Consider the following 26,015-nt stretch of genomic DNA (forward strand, 5'->3'; position numbering starts at 1 on the left):
AGTAGTTGAGTATGAAATGTTCAAAATTAATCCACTCGATTACTTAAACTGATAATTATATAAATGATTGCTATGAGAGGATCTACATGTGAACCACTATATAATAAATAGTTAGTGACCACCCTTTGAATATTTAAGTAATCTGCACCATATACGTGTCTGTTGGAAAATTATTTTTAGCAACTCGGCATTACAGTCATTTTATTTTGTATTCCCTACTTGCGGAGCTCGGGATGCAGCCATATTTTATCTTATTTTTGCAGAGTTACCTCCCGTAAGAGCAGGTATCATTTTGAAGTCTCTCTAATCGATGTTCGGATTCGGATGCAGAAAGAAGAGGTAACTCGAATGAAAATGGAATCACCAGCAGACAAACACAACGGTGTTTCTAAAATTTACAGGTTGTTTCATTTTGTTGGTAGGTTGCATAAGGATGATTTTCATTTGTATCTCAGGTAAAGAAAATTTATGGTAGGTCAGTAGAACGAGAAATTCCCTTTTGACTTTCGAAATTTTCTAAAGTATCGTCGATATCGGATGGAAAACCATACGTGTTCCGAATAGATACCTGCTCCAAAGGGAGATAAATGTTGACAAAATGTTGGTCCGCAAGTCGGGAATATCACCCATAAATCAATGGTGCTACTGCATGTACAAAAATTTGACAACTTGATATCAATTAACGAGCTACAGATAACTGTAGCATTATATCACCTACTTTGTTTATACCACGTGGTCTTTAAAATTTTTACAGTCTTCACGTTATCTAGTGTTTCAGTTCGTATGAGTGTGAGTGGATTTGTTTCATTTGGGTGAGTAACTACAGGACTTCATGTATTTCGGACCTTCATGAATACAGACAGTAAGCAAACTCAATTGTTCACAATATTTCCCTTCCATAAAAATCTGTATCAGAAACATTTTTAACATAATATGAGTTCGGCAACAGCCTACATCCGAGCATCGCATTTATACATTTCTCTTCCGTGTGAAAAATCATTAAAAAAAGGGTCGATTGCTGAAAGAGTAATCAAGGGAACTAAGGTTGTAGCGGTAATCAAAAGAATGCAATCCAGGGACAAAGACCAGGCATGGAAAACAGACAAACACAACAAAGAACATAAAGTAACTTAAATCATACATACAAAGTAACAAAAGCAAATGAGCAACTCGGACTCTACTAAATACTGGGAGCATGGACCAGGTGCACCGGTAGGGTAAGCGTCCTCTGCTTTTCTAGAAACACCCACCGAGTTGCTCATAAAAAGTTAAGTACGGGGTAGACGAACGAGGAAAGGAAAACTATGACCCGTTGAATAAATCAGTTTTCATAGTGCAGATGGATACACCATAACGATCCACGAGTTCATGATGACGACCATAAACTTCTGTAGTGATGACTTCAATCTTGTAGCAACAAAACCCTGTTCCAGAAGCCTATTTGTTAGAGTTCTAGCAAAAAGTCTGCGTAGTGTCGGCAAGCTCTGGCATAACGTATGAATTGTGATATAAACACTCCATACGCAGGTGCTGAAGGGATGTTGCCACAGATGAAAGGAAAGTTGACAATTTTGAATGAAAAGTCATAACGTTTGTCGTAAAGTTTGGTTTCCTTTACCATCGATTTCTAAGTATAGATCAAGATATGCGGCTGACGTCACAGTGTCTGTAGTATCTTTTATCTCAAGTTCTTTGGAGTAGATGCGATGTATCAAATCCCTGAAATTAAGATTGTTTAAAGATGATACGTCATCTATATAGCGGAAACTGAGATTTCTTTCGGATCAGATCAGCTATAAAGTCATCCTCATAAGAGTGAAGGAATAGGTCAGCAAGTAAAGGAGCACAATTTGTTCCCATTGGAATGCCGACCGTTTGTTGAAAACACGTCCACCACACTGGACAAATATGTTGTCGATTAAAAATTCCAGCATTTTGTGAACATCTTCCTCTGGAAGATGATTTGGAATTATTTCTTGCAAAGTATGAGGAATCTCTACCAAGAACTATATATTTGTATCTAGGTATACCATCTTTTTTGGAAAAACACCGATGTATAATGTTTTTAAGTCGGGATTTTAACTGAGTATTGGGAATAGAAGTATACCGTGTTGAAAAATCATAGGTTTTAATGCTATTATATTCAGATAATAGTCTTGAACTGATTGCCTCTAAAAGATCTTTCGAATTTTTCAGGATCCACATTGAATTAATAACCACTACGGGAGTAATAAGTGTTGTGGTAGGACTGCAGACCCTCTTGGACAGTTGTGAGTATAGTTAAAAAATATAGTAAAAGTTAAAAGTTTTGAAAGAGGTTTGGTGGTACATTTTGCAGATCCAGCTATGAAACATTGTTTGTATGGATTCATGTGGAGTTTAGGAATCCCGTACATAGACGGTAAATCACAATCATCGTCCTTGGTAGAGAGACCAAAAGAGGACAGCACAGATTTGTGGTTTCCCACAACCTCTTCTTTGGAGAGTGTGGTAGAAATATAGGTCTTATCACTGCTATTATTTTCTACGTCTACCTCTGATAATAAACATTGGATGTAAAACGTTTTGCAGACAAAAACAATGTTGTTTTGTGCTTTGTCTGCTGGTATGACAACGTACTTGTCATGTATAGTAGACAATGTTTTTGCTACATCGGGGTCTTTGAAAACCAATGTAGCCTTGGTACTCATCGACCTACTTAAAACTTTCATTTGTTTCAAAATTAAAGACCTCACGGCCTTTAACCACTCTGACAGAGAATCAATGTCTTCTTGTTCTCGTTTTATCCATTTTCTTGCATAGTCCTCGACGGCATCCATAAGAACTTTAAAGTTATAATTCCAATTTATTTATGGAGCGTGGTTCACAGTACTTAGGACCTTTAGAAAGGATATTACGCAGAGATGGTTAAATCTCCCGTAACGACGTGACCAGAAGGACCATATTTGAATGGAGAGGTTTTGCAAGAACAGTCAGGTGGTTTAGCCTTGAAGTCCTCAATCTCGAGGTTCTGCAATAGCCTTTTATAATTGAAAATTTTGGATGCTATGGGTGAAGTATAGGAATATGAAATAATTGGTATGGATTTGTCTTTGAATTATGGAGGAATTTTGTTGGTAACGTTTTTTTTTTTATTGGAGGATGTTAGTCAAATTAATTGTATCTATACCTTTGCTGACAAACGGTAGCGGAAGAAATGATCGTTTTTCTTCATCTTGACTTTTCACACAAACTGGTTTAAAGAGTCTGTGGAAACCAATATCCAATATGATGGTAACAAGTCTGTATAATGATGAGATGGGGTCAGACTTGTTTTGTAAAAAGTAGTGTCAAAAGGCCGATTCTGCCGCACTTGCCATTTTCAAGGGGAAATCCAGCATAGGACCCCCAACTCCGACGGCCAGATGCAAACGGACGGCATTCCTATTGAGTACTAGGGTAAATACAAGAATTATGGCTTTCATACCAAGTGGAGACGACTTCATCAGTGAAGATGTCTTTCAGGAAAAAGGTTGAAGAGCAGTCAGGAAGCTCTGAAATGGAAGGACTTACCCATCGGGGTAATCTACAAGATCATGGAGGTGATAGAGGTGGATGGAAAGTTCGGTAAGTCAAAGATCCTCACCTTGAAGGACAGACAAGGACAGAGCACCAAAGTATGGGCTTGCCCTACGCTCAACAAAAAAAAAGATCCCTTGCAAGGAGCATACGTTCGGAGCACGGGATTCAAAGTGAGCAAAAAGTCCAAACAGGAATACCTCTCCTACGATCTGGTCAGGAAGTAAAAAACAAAATAACCGACGGCTAGGGGTATGGGGTTCAAATTACTGGATTGGGATCTTGCTCAAGACTACTTTGGCCACGTCGTTGACGGCGCGGCTCGGAGGATGGCATTGGCATCCGAATCGCGCATCAGGGAGAGCTCGTGCTTGAATACGTAGACGATCTTATCGTAGTCCTCGGCAAAGCCAAAGACGTGCTTGAGCGGGATGGAGAAGGAAAGGATCTCTTACTGGCTGGCTTGGTGATGATATACCCGTGGCGTGCTGCGAATCCAACGTTATCTGCCTCGGCATTGGTCGTGGAGTCTTTGAACCATAGCTGGTTGAGGCCTTGCGATTTGGAGAAGTCGTCGGGGTACGTCAGCATTCCTAGCATGGTGGTGGCGATACCGGGGTCGTTCTGCTGAAGTCGACTTTCAATCAAGAGATAGCTTTCGGCGGGCTGGAGAAAGCGATCATGGGTCTCGATATTGATGCGTATCTGCGCTGGCATTATTTAGCTGCGCCCCGGCTTGAGGTTCGTATTCGTGTACCTGATACTCGTGGAGACTTTCATCGAAAGTCAGTCCTTCGGTGATAGTGAGCATATCGGCCATTATATATTTATCTATAGGGCTGGACGAAGTCGTTGATAGTGGCGATGCCCCCGCCCGAGATAAGATTATTGAGACGGGTCTGCTGCTGTGAAGTCCTCTTGGACTTGCTGGGTGGTGCTGGAGGAGTCTTCTGCGGGTCACTCGACGGACGACGTGGTCCAATGCCCTGCTCGCACCTTTCTCCACGCCTATCATTGCTGCATTGGAGGCGGCGCTCACGGCCTTGCTACCCAACGTTTTGGCGGTGGAGGAGGTAAGCATCCGTCCGGCAAGATTGGCAATGGTATCGAAAAGGTTGGTTTGCAATGCTTGCTCGATGGGTAGTGGAGTGGTCTTCGTCCTTGGCGGCAGGGGTAGGAGGGGGACGGGCAGGCACCGGGGCGGGTAGAGCGTATGGGATATCTTCGATGTTTTTGGTGATCTGGAAGGCGGTCTCTTGCGTTTCGACCACGGGCTTGAATATCGGAGAGTTTGCGGCTGAGTCCGATCTTATCTAGGCGACGCTGCATATCACTAGCCTGGATGCTGCGATTGGTCTCCTGCAAGTCCCTAGCAAACGCCTCACGCTGCTTGGGGTCGGTGATCTTGATGAACACCGTTTTATTTATAGCATCGCCAACGCTCCTAAGCGTTGGATCGAACGCCCCTAAGCGTTGATTTGAACGGCCCTATGCGTTGGATCGAACGCCCCATAGCGTTGGATCGATCGCCCCCTAGCGTTGGGTCGCTATCCCCTGTTTTTAGGCTCCTGCCTTAGCCGAATGCAAAAACCATGGATTTACCCCCACTTCCCGAAGGAATGGTAGATCCTAGGCACTCTCCTCTTCAACCCCCATGCATTTAGGAGAGCAGAAAGGCTCGCAACCGGCCCTCTCCACGCCTTTGAGTAGATCTTACTCCCCCACCATCCTCACTTTTACGCCTGACCAGAGGGGTGAATTTGTGTATGTACATAGTCTCCTCGTGGATAAGGTGCAAAGCTTTGCTATGGGCAATCTTAGCACCACACCGGTAGCATGCCTCGGGGAAAAGCTTTGAGTGCCTCTTGCATTTATCACTGAATGATATGGATGGGTACGTGCACCGATGGCCGCGGACAGTCTTGATGCAGCACGATGGTCCGGACGGCTGCTTAGGTTTACGGCGGGGGTGGGAACTATAGGTCCTTCCTTCGAAATCCCGCTCATCGATATCAATTTGACCAGGATTTCGTAGTGAATAAGCATACGCTCCCACTGGTGCTTACATTCAGGGGGTGGTCGTGGGGGTTCAAACTCTCGATCCAAGCCCCATTGATTCTGCAAGTGTTTCATTCTTTATCTTAGACTCGATAGAAATCATCTAGATTGTATCGATATTTCCCTGCCGGGTTCGTGAGATCGATGGTCAGGAACCCGTGAAGTCTGGCCCAGCAGTAATCGCATAGGGCATCGAATTGAGCCGGGTGAGATCGCTGCAATGATCCCGGCGGATATGATCGCGATTCTTGGCATCCTGCTCGAAGAGGCAGATGAAGTTAGCATTATCCCGGATCGGTTGCCGCGGCAGCTTGAAGTAATTTTGGCTGAGGTAGAAGCAGTCCACGTTATTATGACGACCGCGCACGTAGTAGTCTTCGCACTTGTTCTGCTTGCTTAGCATCAAGTCGTCGAAGACCATGATGTTTTGCGGGTGGGGTCGAGCTCTCGAGGATCGGGCATGTCGCTCACCTGCTCGAAGAAGAAAGGTTCGATACCGCCAGGCTTGGACGGTGGCTTCATCGCATCCACCACGTCGACCAAAGAGTAGGGATAGCGATCCTTGATGGAGAGAAGGTCGCGGATATCGTCTTTCGAAAACTCCTTCCCCAACGCCCGCCACAGTAGCTGGTAGATGGGCTGGTGGAGTGATTTTCCGAAGACGTAGAGTCGATCGTAGTCGAGCCATCCATTGCGCAGGAGGAAGTTATTCAGCAGCGTCGTCTTGCCGCAGTCCAATTTCCCGATGATCAGACCTCGGATGGATCGCTGCGGGAGGAGAAAGTGGTTATGCCGACGACTCGCGGTGGGCTCCTCGTTCGTAAGGTCTTCGACGTCCATTTATCTATATAAAATGGCAATGTATTGCTTGAAGTGCAAAAGGAAGACGGAGACGAATAATCGCGCCGTGATCACGAGCAATGACGGACGGCTGCGACGGAAGGTAGGGACCTGCGCTGAGTGCGGTACGCGAAAGTCGCAATTTATCAAGACGGAGAAGTGCGCCGGATTCATGAATAAGATCAATCGGATGCCCTTCGAGATGCATCTGCCGGGGCATAATTTCACCGGTCCGGGGACAAGACTCAGCCAGCGACTCAATGCCGACGGTACCCCAAACCTTGACCGAGACTCGTCAACCGAGTCGATGAGGCCGCCTATCACCACGATGTTTGCAACGCCAAGCATAAGGACACGGCCGCACGCAATTCGATCTGCGATAAGACGATGCTAGCCTCCCTCGATACCGTCCCCAATCCCACCGCACGTGAGCGCTTTGAGCGTGGTATCGTCAGACTCATCATCGGTATCAAAGCACGATTTGGGCTGGGCGTGGGGGAGAAAAGTATGGTCGGATGAGCTAGCCAAAGAGCTGCATAAGCCAGTCCGATGTAAATTTGAGAAACGTCGCGTGGTGGTAGGTGGGGTGGACGAGACCTGGGCTGCCGATCTCGTAGATATGAGCGCCTTCTCCCACAATAACTGAGTCTTCAAGTATCTCTTGAGCATCATCGACGTCCAAGTACAGCTGGTTGGTACCGCTCAAGGATAAGAAAGGTGCCACGGTGCGAGATGCCTTTCAGATCGTCTTCAAGGATCGCACGCCCGGAAAGCTATGGACCGATATGGGGACTGAATTTTATAATCGTGAGGTGAAGGATCTGCTCCTGAAGCATGACGTCGGGCTCTACTCCACCGAGAACGAAGAGAAGTCAAGCGTGGTGGAGCGCTGGAATCGCACCATGAATGAGAGGATGTTCAAGTACTTCTCGGCCAATTCCACGCGCACCTATCATCCCGTCCTGGACGATTTCGTCCGCCAGTATAATACATGTATCACCAAATATCGATTCATCAGGATGACCCCAGGGCCGCCAGCCAGTAGGAGCACGAGACCAAGTTCTGGAATCTTTACGGAGACCTCCAACCCATGCAGCCGCAGCGATTCGACGTTGGCGATAAGGTCCGGATCACCAGGAAGAAGGGCACCTTCGAGAAGGAATATACTCCGCGCTGGACCGAGGTCTTTACCATCGCCCAGGTCTTGAGTACTCAGCCACCCACCTATCGTCTCAAAGACTACAATGGTGAGGAGATCCAAGGATCCTTTTACGAGCCCGAGCTCCAGCGCACTGACCAGGATATCTATCGCATCGAGAAAGTATTGCGATGACTTGCAATGATCCCAAGCAAGCTTTCTGGTCTCGATCTAGGGAGACCGGAAAGTTTTTTATCTATGCCTGCTTCAGTTCGACGAAGACAATTAATGGTGTGGTAGTTAGACGTATCAAATTTTTCCTGGACGTATGGCGCGATGTCCTTGTAGAAGTCTGCGGTCTCGATCTCATAGGCCAAGCTGTCTGTGTCGGTGATGAGCAGCCGGGCCTTATCGCCGTACGTCTTTCTCACGAATCCGTAGAAGTCGTACATCAGGAGCTTCGAGATATCCAAGATGCACGCTCCCGGGTAGACGGGCTTATCGAACTTCAGCTTGGTCTTCAAATGGACGGCTGCCATATTCTCGGTGAGGACGCTGCGGGGATCGAAGTTGGGCTTGGCCACGAGCTTCAGGGCCTGTTTCTCGGTGGTGACTACCCTGACGTTGACGCGCTTCCGGATATTTTCCATCGTCTTGCCAAAGACCGAATTATTCATGAGCTTGAAAAATTCTTTCTTGGAGTCGTATGACTTGAGCCAGGGGGGTTGCCGGAACCCTATGATGCGATGGACTTTGACGAGCTTCATGCCCATGGATAGGTAGAGCTTGAGATTTCTGTAGTGGAGGGCTTATTTGACGCGCTTGCTCAGATGAGGCACCAGTTTACGTACCTGGTCAATCTCAACGTTTTCCGGCTCGAGAGGGTAGTCGTTGTGGAATTCGTGAAGATCTTGGGGATATTCCAGATTGCATTCCACCATGGCGCCATACTCGTGGTCGTGGGGATACTCCAAGACCTTCTCGATCTCCTCCGGCTCCATCCACTCGAAGTCTCTCGTGGGAAGGGGCTGCGCCATCGCCAAACCGTAAAGGTTGTTGGCGTCAAGGTAGGTGAGATATTTGTTGGGTTTGGAGCTATCGTAGTCGGCAATGTAGGGATTGTTGGCCTTGCTGTGGCGGTGGGAAATCATGGCGACGTCCCCTTTGGTTGCCCTCTCCATCATCAGCAGCATATCCGGGTCGGTGAGCAACTCCAATCTGATCCCGGTGGTTTTGAGGGCTGCGTCGTAGGCTAGCCCGGGGGAGGTGAAGTAGTGGGCAGGATCGAGCCCATAGTTTCCCATGCAGATATCCCTGAAGTCTTCGAAGACGTCCTCCAGTATGGCTATGTCGGATTCCAGGTAGAGATTGTGATAGTCCCACAGCGTCTTGCAGTCAAAGATCCCCCAGAATTCCCGAGCGTGCGCGTAGTCCTCGTCGCTGATGTGCTCGCCGGTGAGCATGTTGAAAAGCCACTCCTTGGGTGGGATCTGAATCTCCTTCAGCTTGGCAGGCCCATCGGCGTAATCGTAGGGATAGACCCCCTTCCTAATAATTAGCTCGTACTTATCGCCAAAGCATTCCCGAACGGCCTTGAATTTATCGGGCGTGAGATTCTTCGCCAGATTTTCTATGGAGCTCAGCATGAATCTGCATGAGTCGATGAATCTCATCTCCAGGCCATCTTCTAGCTGCTTCGAGAAGCTGATGTATTCCTTGTCCGTATTCGGGATTCAGGTGATCTCCCCCTCCCCCCCCCCGACCCCGCCGAATTCCTTCACAAAAAGATGGGCATCGTACCCACTCAGGTTGTGAAGCACGATTGGCACGTGCTTCGGAAGCTGAAAATTTAGGTTGCACTGGTTGTGTGCCGCGCCCCGATACTTACCGGTCAGGTGGTCGTGGTCGCGGACCTTGTCCCCATTCAGTGCGCCGTCGCAGATGTGGCAGTGCGTGCTTGCTTCGAAGCTCTCCTTATCCTCGTCGCTCATCACCATCGGCTTCTTCTCCTTACATATCTTGCTGATCGCCCACACTTCCTTCTCTGTTTGGCCGCATCCTCCCCGCAGTAGACGACCGACTCCTTGTAGTCACCGTGAGCATACTTCACATGATAGCAGAAACCTGATGGCCGGTGCTGCCGATACTGCTTCGTGTAGGACTTGGTCGAGTCGGGCCGGCAGGTATCGATCTTCTCCGTGAAGCATTCAAAGTCCGCATAGATTATAAATGGAACTCTCATCAACTTCTTGTGATTGTGAAAGGCTATGGTGGATCATTCTCCCGGCATCTCGATCCTGACCGCATTCTTCTGATTGAACCTGGAATCCGACGTAGCCTCCTGATTGCATATTCCATATGCTCGTCGAGGAGGTCCTGTCTGGAGAAATGGGAAAGGCATCTGCGACAGAAGAAGATCTCATGACCATGCTCTGAGCTTTGTGAGCTCAAAAGGCGTGATAAGCTCTTGATCCAGCAGTAATGCTGCTTGCTTTCGCGGGTCAGGAAGAGGAGATCTACGTGGGTGGGGCCCGTATTCTTAGATATTCGGAGGGGGTAAACCTGGAGATCCTCTTCGTTATCTTCTTCGTCACCCTCACCCTTCTAAAAGCCAAATACGCTGACGTTGATGGAGGCATTCTGCCTCTCGAATTTATCGATCGCCTTGAGTGAGACCGGGAAGTCGATGCCTTCGAATTTTAGTTCATTCCCCCTTTGCGTGTACTGAGCTACGCGGTTTGCTGATTTCTGATCAACCTCGGTATTGTGAAGCGCTGATAGCAGCGCCCAATGGAAACAGCGATCATCCTCATTTTTCACATTGACGATCGCCTTTCTTTTTCGCGAGTGCCGATGGGGTGGGTATGTAGGAGCTGCCTGCAAGCGGTTTGAATTGGTTCAGATGGATTTCTAGCTTCTCGACACTGCTGAAAGTCCATCCGCTCCCTTCGAGCATATATCTAGCCATATTTTCCTTGACCTTCTCCATCATGAAGGCGATCTCCAAATCGAGCTCTGATGAGTGGGTGAGGGTAGCAAGGGCTGATCGGAAGTGGGGGGGGAGGGTGATGTAGGTATTTTCCCCAGTCGCGAGGTTGGTCTTCACCAGCTCTGCTAGAAGCACTATGTGCACCTTCAATCCCTTCTTTTGGGCGAACGCGTTCGAGATGGTGCTGGTGATGGTGCTCTGACTTACCTTCAGAACAGTGAGCATGTCGTGCGGCTTCGTGGGTTCGATGACGACCGTGCCAAATACGCCTTTTAGTGCCTAACGCCTATCGATGACCTTGAACTCATCCTCGACTGGGGCGCTTTTGATGTCCTCTTCATCCAAATGGAGCAGATCGTCTCTCTTGAGCTGGGAGTACTTGGTGAGGCCACGATTCTTTGCTAGCGCCTTGGGCTGCTTCTTGCTGAAGACTTCTTGCCGGGCAAATTTACGGGTGGTTTTCTCCTTGATGTGCTTCACCAAGGCCTCCTTGATCTTCCTACTGACCCCCCTCAGACCCTCATCCTTAGCTATTTGACGGAGGGTCTTCATGGTCTCTTTTACCACCATCTTACCCTCGACTGGGATGACCTCCTCCTCCCGCTGTCGTGGTTGCCTACTATGCCTCTAGCAGAGACCATCCTTCCCGGGCTTGCTCTTGCAGAACTGCCCCTTCTTTCTCTTGAGTGGGACGCCGCAAGTGGTCTTCTGCTCCCCTGGTTGATGCTTAAATCGCAGCTTCATTGACTGCTCACCGCAATTTTGGCACAGCTGGGTATGCTCATCCATCTGCGTCACGTTGGGGGCATTGCTGCACTGCTGCTTCCTTTGGGGGTTGGGGGTTTGAAGATTTCATCTTGATGGATGGTTTGTTCGCGAAAGTGACCGCCTGGACGAGGGTGTGGAGGCGGCACTCTTGAGAATCGATCTGGGCTGGATGTGACTTGACTAGGGAAAGACTGACCCAGGTCAGCCTGGTTTTCTGCGAAAAAGTCAGAATAGCGATCCATGTCTATACTACGGGATGCCATCCTTTTATTTATTTCAATCGGTGGCACACCTCTCTTTAAGGTGTTCCTATCCACGTTCCCACTATTCTTTGGGGCGACCTGACTTATGCTCTTTACGAAAGCCATAATTCTTGTATTTACCCTAGTACTCAATAGGAATGCCGTCCGTTTGCATCTGGCCGTCGGCTTTTTGACACTACTGTAAAGGGAGTGTAGTAAAATGAGAGGTTTAGAATTAAGTTTGGTTCTTATGTGATGAAGTCCAAGAGGTTTTTGGATGAAAGGAAGGAGACCATCTATGGAGACATCATGTAACTTAGGTGACGTATAGTATCGATGGTCGTGACTCCTTTCCCGTCTAGGATTTTTGTCAAATAAATTCATTACATTTATGCTATTGTTATATTGGCTTGAAACGTTTCCTATACGTTTGATGTTGTCATTGCATCCGTAAGGTATTGCAGTACCTAGCCTGCGTATCCAGTACTCCTCTCTTTCCCTACGATAGTTTTTACTTAGAACAGGACTGTTTGTAGGATGGTAATTTTTTTTTCTAAAATACGAACTTTCATATAGAGGATTGAATGACCTTGTTGATTAAAATGTTGATAAACTGTCGGGAATTTGGTGGTGTTAATTCCCGAAAGATGACCGCACATTCTTTTGTTTAATCGTTCTTGCGTTTCTCCGACATATACTAAACCACAGTTTTATTCTGATCCATATATTAAGTTTGTTGATTTGCAACTTAAGTCATCGTAATTTATTGTATGTAAGGTTTTGTTTGTAAGGGAACTGGAGAAGTAAGAGTCGGTTATAAGAATGTTGCATGTTTTGCAATTTTTAATACCACATTTTGATATGGTACAATGTGGTTCGTCATCGTTGTAGTCAAATATATCATTTAAAGTGATGGAACATGGTGTGATAATCTTAAATTGGTCAGCATTTTTGTACTGGAATAGATGGTCTGCAGACTGAACGTGTGATTGGGTACTTTTTGTTGAATTGGTCGGGGCACTTTCCATACCAGATGTGAGTATGCTAAGATTCTCATCTGGGGACACCACATTCTTACAAGGCAACAGAGTGTCCGGTCTGCTGTCAGGTTTGGACCTTTTTATACTGGCGGATGTCCTAACCGTTATGAAAGGGTCGAGATAGGATAGAAAGATGGCTGCCCATTCAGCGTACCGAATCTAGATACTGTATAATTCTTTTTTATCTAATTGCGTATTTTAATTTTAAATAAATTTTAAGGCTTTCACTCGCATTTCTGCGACCTGTCTGATACAAATTCCGGTTTAACTGAATTTATCGTTAGGCTCGTATGCTATGCTCGGTCTTGTAACATGTCTACTAAATATAATTTGTACTTTATTCTAGACATGAGCTATTTATCTACATGTGCGCCTTCATAAAGTTGAGAAAGCGAATTAAATTGTTTATGTCTATCAATTTATTTCTTCTGTATAATTTTAATTTTTATTTGCTTGACCAATGAATATAATAAGGAAATGTTATCGTTTGTTACTTTTTTACGGAAGTCGAGAGGGGACACATAAAACGATGGAAATTTTTTTTTATCTTTTTTAATTTTTAAATCGTAATCTCAATAAAACAAATCTGTTCTATCGAGATCTCGATTTATTATATCGTTATCTCGAAATAACGATAAAAGATAAATTGTTATCTCCATAAAACGAATCTGTTATATCGAGATCTCGAATTTATTATATAATTATCTCGATATAACAGATTCGTTTTATCGAGATAACGATTTATTTTTTATCGAGATCTCGAGATAACGGTACTGTTTTATCGAGATAACGATATAATAAATCGAGATAAACATAAAATAAATCGAAGCCTCGATATAATAAACCGAGATAACGATAAAATAAATCGAGATCTCGAAATAATAATCCGAGATCTCGGTATAACAGATTCATTTTATCGAGATAACGATTTTTTTATCGAGATTTCGAGATAATGGTACTGTTTTATCGTGATTTCGAATTTTTAAAAAAAATTCCATTGTTTTTTGTGTCCCCTCTCGGCTTCCGTACTTTTTCATTGATTACAGCAAAACATTATCTTTTACAAAGCAAAGGTGTCTGTCAAAATGACCACCATTTACAAGGTATGAAGCAATGTTTCATGATTTTGATCAAGTTTTTTTTTCTGGAAATGCATAAGGCAACACTTCGCCATATGCATTTTATCATAGAAAAGAATACATTTTATCAAGTTTTCTACTATTTACCTCGATTCCTGCTGTATGTTTGTATTGTATTGCTCATACGATCGTAAAATGCATATAGATTTATTCTTTTAAAGCATCTCGGGGACCAATACAGCAAGATTCAGGATGTACGCCTTTAAAACATTCTCTGTTCTGCTTGCAATTACAACAGGTAACAACAGCATTTTCTTTTTTTATACACCAGTCTATTTTGGGACGATTTGTGGTATTACACCGCTGTCCGCCCGTCTGTCTGTGCATCCGTTTTTTTTCACTCACATATCGTACAATTACTGCAAATGCTTCGATCTTTGTACTTTTGAAAATATTTTTTTCGCTACAATGTTGGGCTACATTTAAAGGAAGACGAAGCTTATTCATGATTTACATAAATGGTTACATTCACATTTATATTGTGTCAGACATGTTTTCTATGTTAATTAGGTTTACTCACAAGTTTTTATAGTGGTATGAAGCCTTTTAAATTGCTTCAAAAGGTCCAGAGAAGTATAAAGCTGCACATTACGGAACATTGCATTAAAGGATTTTCTACAATAAACCTACTGCGAAATTCAATCTTGATTTGTTCAACAAGCTCTTAAAAGTCTCTATTTGTTCGAAGTTGTACAACTAGCCTAATTAGCCCTTTAAGTTATACCACTTAAGCAAAGCATTTAAAGAATGAAGAAAAAACTTGATGAAACGAACCCTATGACAAGACTTCAAATAATTTATAGTTTTATGAGTAGGTACTACTAATTACAAGTATATGCCGAGACAAGAACTGTGACTTAGATATCCAGTTGAAAACATACGATACCAATTTATACCACTTAAGCAAAGCGTTTTAATCTTGTCCCAGAATGAAAACACAAATGTCCGATGAAATATAAAATAAAACATTAAAAATTGATAGTTTAGTAGTATCAGTAGATTTTGGCACTTTACGTTTGAAATACCTGCTTTCATATTACTCTCGGGAATTTTCATAGCAACCAACATCCACATCATTAACGTTTTGTTTTTTTTTTTGGTTTTTTGTTTTTGTTTTTGTTTTTTTTTTCTTGTGACAATGAACTTAATATCATTTATTATTTACCTAAAATTTCCTTAGCATATAATTTGATATGCGTTAAACACTGAAGCTGAAAAATGGGACTACAAAAATGCTCCTTTGGCGTAATCTTATGGATTTGTCCATTGCCCTTAATCGATTTACTGGTAAAAGAAACGATTTTCAAAATATTGTCAATTCTTCAAGGCTTTTTTTCGCAAATAGAGATATTACAGGGCGGTCCCGTTGAGGTTTATAACGCCCCCTTTTTTTCAAAGAAAAATAACTATCGTTATCTGCTTAAATTGTATTGAGTATGGCAATTTATTATGTTATTCGTTCTTTAAACATGCCATAATCTGATATCCTTTTGCGTAAAATGGTTCTAATGAATCCACTTTAATCTAACCATTCATTGAAAATGAAAGAATTCGTCAGTAATTCTGTGTCCATTTTATGTTTTGCGTTAATTTGATATAGTATTTAACTTCCAATCTGGATAGCTTCTGATCGTATATCATATTGTTTCTATATTCATCGGTGAGTAACTAAGTGACATCGACCTACATGACTCTATTTATATACTATATCCCACTTTTCGGGACTAGACAGTGATTAGTATAGCTGTTTTTCATATTTGACTATGTATTCCACATTAAAGCCTTGCTACAAGATTTTGAACTTTATACTTCAGTATTCGACACCTAATTGCACCCTAGCCTAAAACCTATGTATTTTCTTTAGTATTGCACTACATCGAATCTTGCAGTACTTGACATGCTCCCGATTTTTAATGGAGTTCGAGTCGCTCATTTGCTTTTGTTACTTTGTATGTATTATTTTAGTTACTTTGTGTACTTTGCTGTGTTTGTCTGTTTTTCATGTCATGTCTTTGTCCCTGGATTACATTCTTTTGATTTCCGCTAGAATCTTAATTCCCATTATTACTCTTTGACATTACAACTCCAAACCAAGCCCACTGAAATTATTGTGACCGATTATTTCTAATGCTGGTAGTTTTGATAGAGTAATAAAGGGAACCAAGGTTCTAGCGGAAATCAAAAGAATGTAATCCACGGACAAAGACCAAAAATGAAAAATAGACATACATAACATAGAAATATAAGTAACTAAAATAATACATGCAAAGTAACAAAAGCAAATGAGAAACTCAGACTCCACTAAAAACTGGGAGCATAGACCAGGTGCACCGGTAGGGTAAGCGTCCTCTGCTTTTCTAGAAACACCCGCCGAGTTGCTCATAAAAAGTAAAGTACGGTGTAGACGAACGAGGAAAGGAAAACTATGACACGATGATACACCATAACGATCCACAAGCTGATGATGGCGACCATAAAACTTCCGTAGTGATGACTTCAATCTTGTAGCAACATAACCCTGTATATGCTCTGAGCTAGCTTTCAGTAACTGAGTGCGTTCTTTAAGTAGCGATCTAATTTGTTATACAAAACGAAATTCGTCCAGCGCGGGGTCAAACTTTGTGCATTAATGGACGGACATGATGAACTTATCAACATTGCTTTCACATTTAATATATTGTACTTATGCCATGTTTGATCACAAAAAGCAGAATCTGGATTAGCACTTTATTATGCTTTTTACGCGAACCCGAATCCGGATTTTCCAGAAATCTTGAATCCTTAACACGACAAAAAATGCAAGGCTGTCTTCTCTCCTTGTTCAAAATATTGCTTTAAACAGCATTTTATCAGTTTCTTCCAAAATAGTAAATATTATGCATTAAAATAATAATTTTCATTCTTTATTTCACAATTTATTCATGTTTATAATCAGATCCGGAATAGCCGTTTGCTTACAAATGATGGATTCCTGAATCCAAATTCCAAATCCGAATCCGGATTTTCTTTAGTAATCAAACACGCTCTTAATGTCACCACACCATAATCATGTAACACATGAGAAGGCGTATATCCGCCTAGCGCGTAGTCAAAACTAATCATTATTTATGAATAATATAATGATAAGTTTAAACATGATTCCGCGATTACAGTGCTACTCATGTGGGTTGTTGGTTCGAAGCACAAAAGGGGGGAGGAGTAGTTTTAGCTTAAAAAATATTTGTTGTAGTCCTAACGTTACCTGGTCATGTATATTTTGAAAACCTAAAATTTCTGACGTTTAAGGTAAGGACCGAAAATGGCAATAATTAAAAAAAAGTAAAATACTTTTAAAACTGCAAAAAATCTTGGAATATTGCAATGACGTCACGATTACGTCATTTGCAAATTTGCAAATTTGGCAAAAATGAGCGACTATTCCGATGCTGAGAGCGACTTTGAGCTCAGTGAAGATAACTCTGACTTGGAAACAGAAAACGAGAGCAGTGATGATGGTAATGCTCATGAACCAACACAGAATTACCCCGTTGGAGTGTTTGTTGTTTCAGTTCATTTTTTGATCTTACATTTAAGGGGGCGGTTGAGGCCATATAAATCTAGTTTTACCCCAGATTGCATGAGCCTGTCCACAGTCAGGAGATGTTGGTCATTAATTGTGTCTTTATATCGTTATATTACTTTTTGGTTTGAATTTGAAGAGTTACCTTGGATTTTATTACTTGTTGTCCGGGCCCCTTCCAGACCTTACTTAAAGGTGTGCACTTATTGAAGACCTTTTAGTGATCTCTGAAAGTATTTACTATTTTGTATTTAGGTTATATGCTGGTGCATTTGTTACGTTTCGCCATATCCGTTCTTTTTCTTCTAGTTGTACTTGTCGGTGTTGGGTATGGCTTCCGTTCCTATTTCATTGGTTTTGGTTTTAAGAAAATCTAGTATAAAGGTAATATTTAAATCTTGTACTTCCTTAGTATTTAGTTCAGATGCTCTGATAAGAAGTTACTCATTGAAAAACGTGTGCAGTTACATAGTATCATGCCAAAATTATGACGTGTATTTTTGTATTTTATGATATCAATGCATTATCCGATAAATATTTTGTAAAAAGATTAATTTGATAATGATAAATTGGTATGCAAATTTTTTAGCATTTAAATCTACATATTTTATTATTTTGTGGGTTATTTACAAACTTATTTATAATTAATTGAGACATGTTATTGCTATTATCATCAAACAGTAATTCTCAGTAAGGAAATTGCCAATGTAAAATAATAATATGTAACGACAAATTGTTTGGAGTAAATGTCATTTTAAAGATTCTCCGATTTGTCATTAATATTCTATGATACGCAATCGTGTAATTTAGATTCAGCAACAGCTAGTATTTTGGCTCATCATGGCGAAATATTTTGACACCATCTATTTAGCTGTTATAATCATGACTCATTATGGTACTATGGTATCATTTATAACATTTGACATAATTTGAGATAAGGACATTACTCCGGATTAAACTACTCACTGTTTTTAAGTACTGTAAGTATATTTTCCCAATTGCCTTAATAGACTTCAAAAAAACAATTGACCCCTTGTCTTCATGAGCATATAATCTAAAGGGGAAAATCTCAACAATGTTCAATATTACAATTCAGCTTATAGATATCATATTTTCTTATGTATTGTTATAATGTTGTTATTAGGTATTAATATTTTACTTGTTCTTAAAAATTCATTGTTACAATAATGCTTTGTTATAGATTTAACATATAGAGCAAAGTCCTCTAAAATGAAAACATTTAATGAGACAATGTCGAAACTGAGACTGAGTTGATAATTTTCGCAACACGTTTAGACTCCTCGTCTTGAAGTTTTCGTTTTGGAGGATACAAATTAGTAGTACCAATTGCGTGAAGAATTTAGGCGTTTACTTTGACAAACTCTTATGATGGTGAAACAAGCCAGTGCTGTGTCAAAGTCATGCCTCCACCAAATACGTTACATCAGAAGAATTCGTTAATACATTTCAGAAGACGCAAGTGTGCACCCCAAAATGTGTTACCTGTATCATGCAACGTGTAGTTAATGCTATGTTGTGTTATATTACGAGTGCAGATACGGGTGACACATTTCCTGTAACCAACTTGTACTAATATAGTGAAGTGCTGAAGAAACAAAATTAGACATCCGACTGGGAACCAGTGCATGATTTCAAAGTGATTCTAATAATGAATGAAAACTTGGTCATTTACAGACCGTTTAGTTCAGAATTTAAAGTATAACATCTTCATGTGTAAATATACTCGTCTGATTTAAAACAAAGAATATGTATTTCTACTTGATATTAGTTTTAAGGAAATAGATAAGGAGAAAATTTTGTATTGTAATGCAGCGTTTCGGTCTTCGGATTTCAATACGTTCTACACAGAAAATTTTGGTAAGGAAAGTGAAACTAGAACGAGACTTACAAACCCTATTGGTATGGCATAGTCACTTGTATCGTTGTCTTCTGTCGACATTTGGTTTTCTTGCGATAACCAAAGTAATTATAGTTAATGTATTTTATCACAATATTCTATCCAAAAAAAGAAAGGATGCGAATAGTTTTTGGGTATATGTCCTTATTGCTCATGAATAAGGGGAAGGGAGAGGCAAAGCACCTGCATTTTTATATCTTTGTATGAATTGTTTTATGGTCAAGTTTAGTAAACTTTTATTTGAAGTTTTGAAATCCAGGAATTCTTTTATATCACAATATAAATCTGACTTTGTCAGCAAACATCTCTTATGGCAACACTCCTTTTCAAAGTGTCTGGATCCGCCCCTGTTATTTATAAGCAGGCTTAAAATTTCCTTCCAATGATGTTTTGTGTAGTACCCAAATTGTTATAGTTCTATCTAAAAAATTAGCAAATATTCCTTAAACTCTTTGATTATTATAGATTATCAGTTAATATGAATATAGTTAATATAATTATATCAATTATATTTGTCCTATCTAAAATAACAAGTTTGTCTTCATATGTTGCACTGTTATTTCGACTAAAAATTATACTAAAAGCAGAGGACCGGTGCATCTGGTCCATGCTTCCAGGGTTTTAGGGGAGTCCGAGTTGCTCATTTGCTTTTGTTGCTTTGTGTGTATGGTTTTAGTTACTTTATGTTCTTTGTTGTGTATGTTTGTTTTCCATGTCTGGTCTTTGTCCTTGGATTACATTCTTTTGATTACCGCTACAACCATGGTTCCCTTGATTACTCTTATATTAGTTGCCAACAAGTAACAGAAGTAAATGTTGCCTGATTTGTTTTATGTACATGTAAATCCCGTATTTGATCAAAAGGCAGACGTGCATTTAAGTGCAGTTCTGCCTTAAGGATGTCCGCTGTTCAGTTTAAGGAAAGAACAAGGATTCTAAATGCTTGTATAATCTTTTAGGACCTTTCTTGCTAGAACAAATTTAGGAAAAAATATAAGAGTCATTGTGCTCGTTTTTGAGATATAAGCATTTACAATTTTGGCGGGAAAATGATTTCTCTAGATTTCTCATATGTTTTGTCGTAGTTTCATCTATCAAAAACTCGGAAGAACATGAAAACTTACCAAATGACATTTTAAGGTGTGTTTAATGAATTGTTAGAAGAAAAGTGGCGTCATTGGGCATAAAATATTATGGATAAAACAAGAGGGGTCCGAAAATCTGACAAAGATTGCAGAACATGACCAGCGAACATCCTTAAAACCAGGCAGAAGCTCATGATTAATGATTCGTGCATTTTTCCCCAGATATTATTTGATTGGATATCCTTTAGTAGGCCTCATAGAAACTGTATTTGAAAATAAAAGTCCAAATGAAAAGTTACCCACTGGAGATATAAACACACAAAATTGGTTACATTCTAACACAGAAAATTAAGGGGAAATTTCCCGCCAAAAATTTACTCTACAAATATTTCATGATATATAGCAGATTAAAAATATGAACATGCCAAGGGAGGTTTATTTTCTGAACCTAACAAATGTATTTGATCAGTTTCATAGTTTATCTTCGAATCTGATGAGTCACCCTGCCCCCCCCCCCTTTGCCTGTTTTTATTAAGACCGTACCAAACTTAAACCATCATTCCAGTTGCTGCCCTTTTCTTCTTGAGAATCAGAAAAATGATATCATATGAAAGACTATCATCTATGAAAGATTGTATAATTTGCAGACTCAGTTTTAAAGGAACTTGCATTTAACCCTCTGCATAAAGTTGTTTTTAGCGAAGCCCAGCCTCCGGGATACCTGACCGAAGAACTCGGAGCGTCTAGCTAGCGGCTCTGACCAACTTACAGACCCACAGACCCTACGTGGATCCGATTTTTCCCACTTTGCCTGATTCTTACTAAAGCTTACACTAAATTTAACAGTGTGTCTTTGTTTTCCTTTTTAGTGGTGTATGGAGCCTGTGACATGCTGGCTCTTTCTGAATGAGTGGAAATACTTACTCCAATAGTTCTGCCAGGCGAGGATAAAACGCCTGATTTTCAAGCTTTGTGTGGGTGAGTATACTTATTCCTATGTATGAGTTACTGTTAATAAGAATAGTTTTGCAAACGTTTGGATTGAATTTTTGTTGAGATGACCATTGCTGTTAAGGGTTGAGTGGCTAAAAAGATTAAGAAATAAGCATTTTCTTAATCTTTATATAAATTGTCATGATATTCCCATATTATGATGCACTTTATAAATTTAAGCAATTCATTATACTTTAATTTGCAGGCTGTTAAATATTGGCATATAAAAGAAAACACAAAAAAATAATGAAAACTAATGACCTTCTTCAGTGCCTTGAAGAAACTGAGTGTGTAGGAAAATGATTAGTCTGTGAACGGAATTCACTACCTAATCAAGTGATTTTATTGAAAAAAAATCCAAATCTAAACTGATTACATGTAACTACCTGTATACAACTGTAAAGTACTCACAATTTTAAATTAACGAACTTCGAAACGAAACGAAACATAATACTCATAAGCAAAACGAACGAACTATATCGCAAAAATTGCTATTTTATAGATAACAAGTACTATCTTTAAATAAAGATAGCCGACGCAATGAATGCTTTTCTTTTACTCATAATTTTCTACATTTCATTCATGAAATAACACATGGCACGCAATTTTTTTTTTTTTTTTGATGCAGTTTTTTCGAACGCCACTAAGTTATCAGTATTTGGCCAATCGGGAAACAGAATTGCGATCAGGTGACTTGCGTTTCCATGGAAGAGCGCATTTGAGGTCAAAGGGTAAAAAGCAAAACTATACCGACTGCGTCGGAATAAAAAAATTCCAACACAATACATTACCTAATCAAGTGATTTTATCGACAGTGACATTGTGTTATAGATATACAAGTTTTGAGCTGGCCTCGAATTTGCGTAAAACTATATAACTTAAAATATTTACAAACACTGCGATAAAAAGTACCTATTAAAAAAGCAGGAAGAACTTAATATTGTATATTGATTCCGTGAGGATGTATTGGGATTCGTATTTTGTTGAAATCATCGAGGTTGTGGTTTGGTAATCTGAAATGTTGACTCACAGGAAGCAAAGACTTGTTTGTTAAGTCGCTCCTGTATCCGTTCAAACGCTTGCGAAAAGGTTGTTTTGTTTCGCCAACATATTTGAGGCCACGTATGAGACGATGTTTTCAGAGCAAGGGTGGTATATTAAGACACAAGGAGTTCTCTTACACTTTATCTTTGCGTTGTTCTATGGCATGCTCGTGTTCTTTGCTGTGCATGTCTGTTTTCCATGTCTGGTCTTTGTCCCTGGATTACATTCTTTTGATTACCGCTATAACCTTGGTTCCCTTGATTACTCTTTCTCTTTTAACCCGTCTTTGATAGTGTTGTATTAATATCCCCTTCTTCTTAAATTGTTCTTTAGCTGACCTAGACGTTCTTTTTTTTAAAGATCCTTCATTTGAAAAAAAATGCGATTTGGCCTAAGAGCTTGACTAAATGGCATAGTCTTAGTTAGGTGATGAGGCGAATGACAGCTCTTGGGCATAAGGTATTGATGTGTCTGTTAGTTGTGGGTATATACCTGTGAACAGCTCATCCTCTGATAAGGTGCTAGAAGTATCGAGGAGTGTGCTGGTAGTAGTAGTAGATGTTTCATAAATGAACTTAATAGAATAGAATGATGTTGATTGTTGGCACGTGTGATAAAATTGTTTAGTTCTATTTCGTCATGGGTCCACTTCATGTGCACGTCGTCAATAAACCTGTACCAGGACAGAGATTTTCTATAGATAATCCAAGTAGTCCTTTTCAATTTTTCCTATGAAAGTGTTAGCAAAAGATGAAGCCATTTTGGTATCCATAGCTGTGCCATTTATTGATGGATACTTGTCTCCATTAAAATTTTTAAACCATTATGAGCAAAGTAATTAGACAAGCAGTAAGTGGAACTTTGACCTCACGAGGATCCCATATTTATCTACAAGCCTCCATATCGTCAATGTGGGAAATGTTGGTATTAAGAGAGGATGTCAGACCTAGGGTGATTAAAATGTAATTGTACATGTAATTACATGTAGCTGTAAATAATTACTTTCTTTAAAGTTATTCAATGCCATGTGCAATTCAGTGTTTTTTTTAAATTACATGTAAAAGTTATTCATTGCTTTCCATATTTTTGCATGTAGTTACTTATTACTCGTGACAGGTCCTTAGAAGATGGTACTTAGAGCAAAGTCATCAGTTTTAAATGTAGATAAGTGCTTCAAATCTCTAATAGTTGCAGTATGCCCAGTGACCTGATTGTATAAGCTGTGTTTATTTGCAGTATGGCCCAGTGACATGATATGAGGTATATTGAGTTGCAGTATGCCCAGTGACCTGATATTATAAGCTGTGTTTAGTTACAGTTTAGCCCAGTGACATGATATCATAAGCTATTATATTGAGTTATAGTGTACCAAGTGACCTGCTACTATAAGCTACAGTATACAACAGTGGTCTGATGCTATAAATTATTTATGGTTGCAGAGTGGTTCTGTAACCCATTTATTTGCTTGAAGAGGGTTTTAAAATACTTAAGAACTTCTCCGTTTAAGAATCAGGCAAAATGTGTATAAAGTATGGCACATGAAGTAAAAATACACAGAGATTTTATTGCATTATCCAAGTATTTATACCTCATAACTTCAAAAAATCACCGTCAAAGTGTTTGTAAAGTTAGCCTTTTTAAGGTATTGTTTAAATTTAGTTGAAATGCACTATGGAAAAATGGCCGGGAAATTTTCCCGAACCCTTTCCTTATATAAGCAGTCAAAAAATATCTACGTCACCAATGCTTCAGGATAAATTTAAATAGCTTTTCAGTTGTTTTCTAGATGTATTTGAATATATTTGAGGCAAAAATGACCAAATTGAGAAAAATGATGTGCCACTCATTGCTTGATTGTTACACGGAACGGTACTTAAATATATACATTAATTTCTGTAAGAGTCTAACAAAGGCTTCCCTGCAATTTATGCAAGCCACATGATAGATCATTTTTATTTCCATATCCCAGAAATGCCTTTAAGTTAACTATTGTTCCTGTTAAGATTTTTGTTCTTAACAATTTTCTAAAATTCGATTAACTATATGAAACTTTTTTGCGGATTTATTTTTTATTTATTTTTAAGAACCTATTCTCAATTTCAAACTTGTCTGTCACCACTGAGAGAAACCTGTAAGGATGATATGACTTGGGCAATGATAGAACTGATGGAAGCTTCCTACGGTACCAAATGTGGAGGTGGTGGTAATGGTACCGGTACTGGTGCCGGTAACGACCAGGCTTGTGACTACTTTATTAATGGACAATCTTTAGATTTGTATTGACTTGTAATAGTTACCTTTTTGTTTACAACTTTGAGCGGGATAAAAGCTTACCATTTAGCATTAGAGAATAGATGACGCTCTTTTGTTTTATCTTTTCTCTGAAAGCTTGTATTGATAGGTTTTCAGATGATAGGCCATTGAGGTGTTATGACATGAACAATATAGGGATCAGGGATAGAAAAGCAACAAACATTTTTTTCTGGTGTATGCACAACTTAAGTATAAGTGTGTGAAACTATACCAGTAGGTTTCATAACTCAAGAGGAAGTCTGAACTGAATTTTGGGGTTTGGGTTGAAGCAATAAGGCAAAAGGGTGTATTTTGGCCAAAAACAAATATTTTCCTGGTGTCCACACAACTTGAATATATTTAGTGTATGAATCTTTATGAAATAATAACTACCAGGTTTCGTATCTCAAAAGGAGGACTGAATTGAATTTGGGGATTATGGGCGGAACCAATTAGTAAAATGGGGCTGTAAAGTGGCCAAATCAAATATTTTCCTGGTGCAAATACTGACAAGATTTTTTTCTTTCATGTCGCCTAGAAGTAAATCCATGAAAAGAAGTTAAAAATTTTTTGTAAGTCTTAAAGTGCTTTACAACTCTTGCAGGTCACTAAATGAAGGGAATAATAGTAAATGCGAGTAATAATAGAATACGACTGTGTATGTGTCAAAGTAACTGCACACGATGAGTTTCACTTCATTGAAAAGTGCAATTGATTCATAGATTAATGAAAATTGTTTATTGAGAAATATAACTGGCTTATCCCTTCAGTCTGTTCTCTATCGTTCTTTACCTGTATCCATATGCACTATTAAAATGATCTGTTCAATGTGACATAGTTTTCCTTTCCTCTTTCGTCGACCCCGGACTTCACTTTTTATGAGCATCTCGGCTGTTTTTTTTTTTTTTGTTTTTTTTTTCTATTAAAAAATGCTTACTCTGCTGGTGCACCTGGTCCATTTGCCAGTATTTAGTGGAATCCGTATGTATGTATTATTTTGGTTATTTTGTGTTCTTTGTTATGTCTATCTGTTTTGCATGTCTTGTCTTTGTCTCTGGATTACATTCTTTTGATTTGCGCTAGAATCTTGGTTCCCTTGATTACTCTTAGAAAACATAAAGAAAGTGTATGTTTTCGAATGCATTTAAAAACTATTTCCGATATATGTGAATGATCGCTCGATTTTTATAACAATACTATAAAAGATGTATTTCAGTACTTTTTTTTGTGTCATAAGTAGTTTCTTGGTGTGAAGAAGGCATGTCAGCCTCAAATTGGCCTGCAAAAGCAATTATATGTATCATTACCTGCAGAATTCACGAATTGATATAAGCTGAACTTATTGTATTGTA

At 40.1% G+C, this 26,015-nt stretch overlaps 1 protein-coding gene across 19 annotated transcripts in view; it reads left to right on the forward strand.

Annotated features, from left to right (window-relative positions):
• Nucleotides 1-515: 515 nt before the first annotated feature.
• Nucleotides 516-26,015, forward strand: part of LOC148621058 (uncharacterized) — a 32,829-nt gene continuing 7,329 nt past the window's right edge. The window contains exons 1-5 of one of the 19 annotated variants that reach the window (XM_088575073.1): nucleotides 516-812; nucleotides 2,197-2,270; nucleotides 13,934-14,010; nucleotides 21,204-21,312; nucleotides 23,608-24,447. In XM_088575073.1, the coding sequence (XP_088431199.1) occupies nucleotides 637-812; nucleotides 2,197-2,270; nucleotides 13,934-14,010; nucleotides 21,204-21,266 (390 nt within the window). In that variant the 5' untranslated portion in view covers nucleotides 516-636 and the 3' untranslated portion in view covers nucleotides 21,267-21,312; nucleotides 23,608-24,447. The other 18 variants (XM_088575072.1, XR_015921066.1, XR_015921067.1 and 15 more) reach the window with 18 other exon arrangements.

The sequence above is a fragment of the Perna viridis genome, chromosome 3 (assembly GCF_037379345.1).
Source record: "Perna viridis isolate PV_CMFRI_1.1 ecotype Kerala chromosome 3, ASM3737934v1, whole genome shotgun sequence".
In the NCBI taxonomy this organism is placed as follows: Eukaryota; Metazoa; Mollusca; class Bivalvia; order Mytilida; family Mytilidae; genus Perna; species Perna viridis.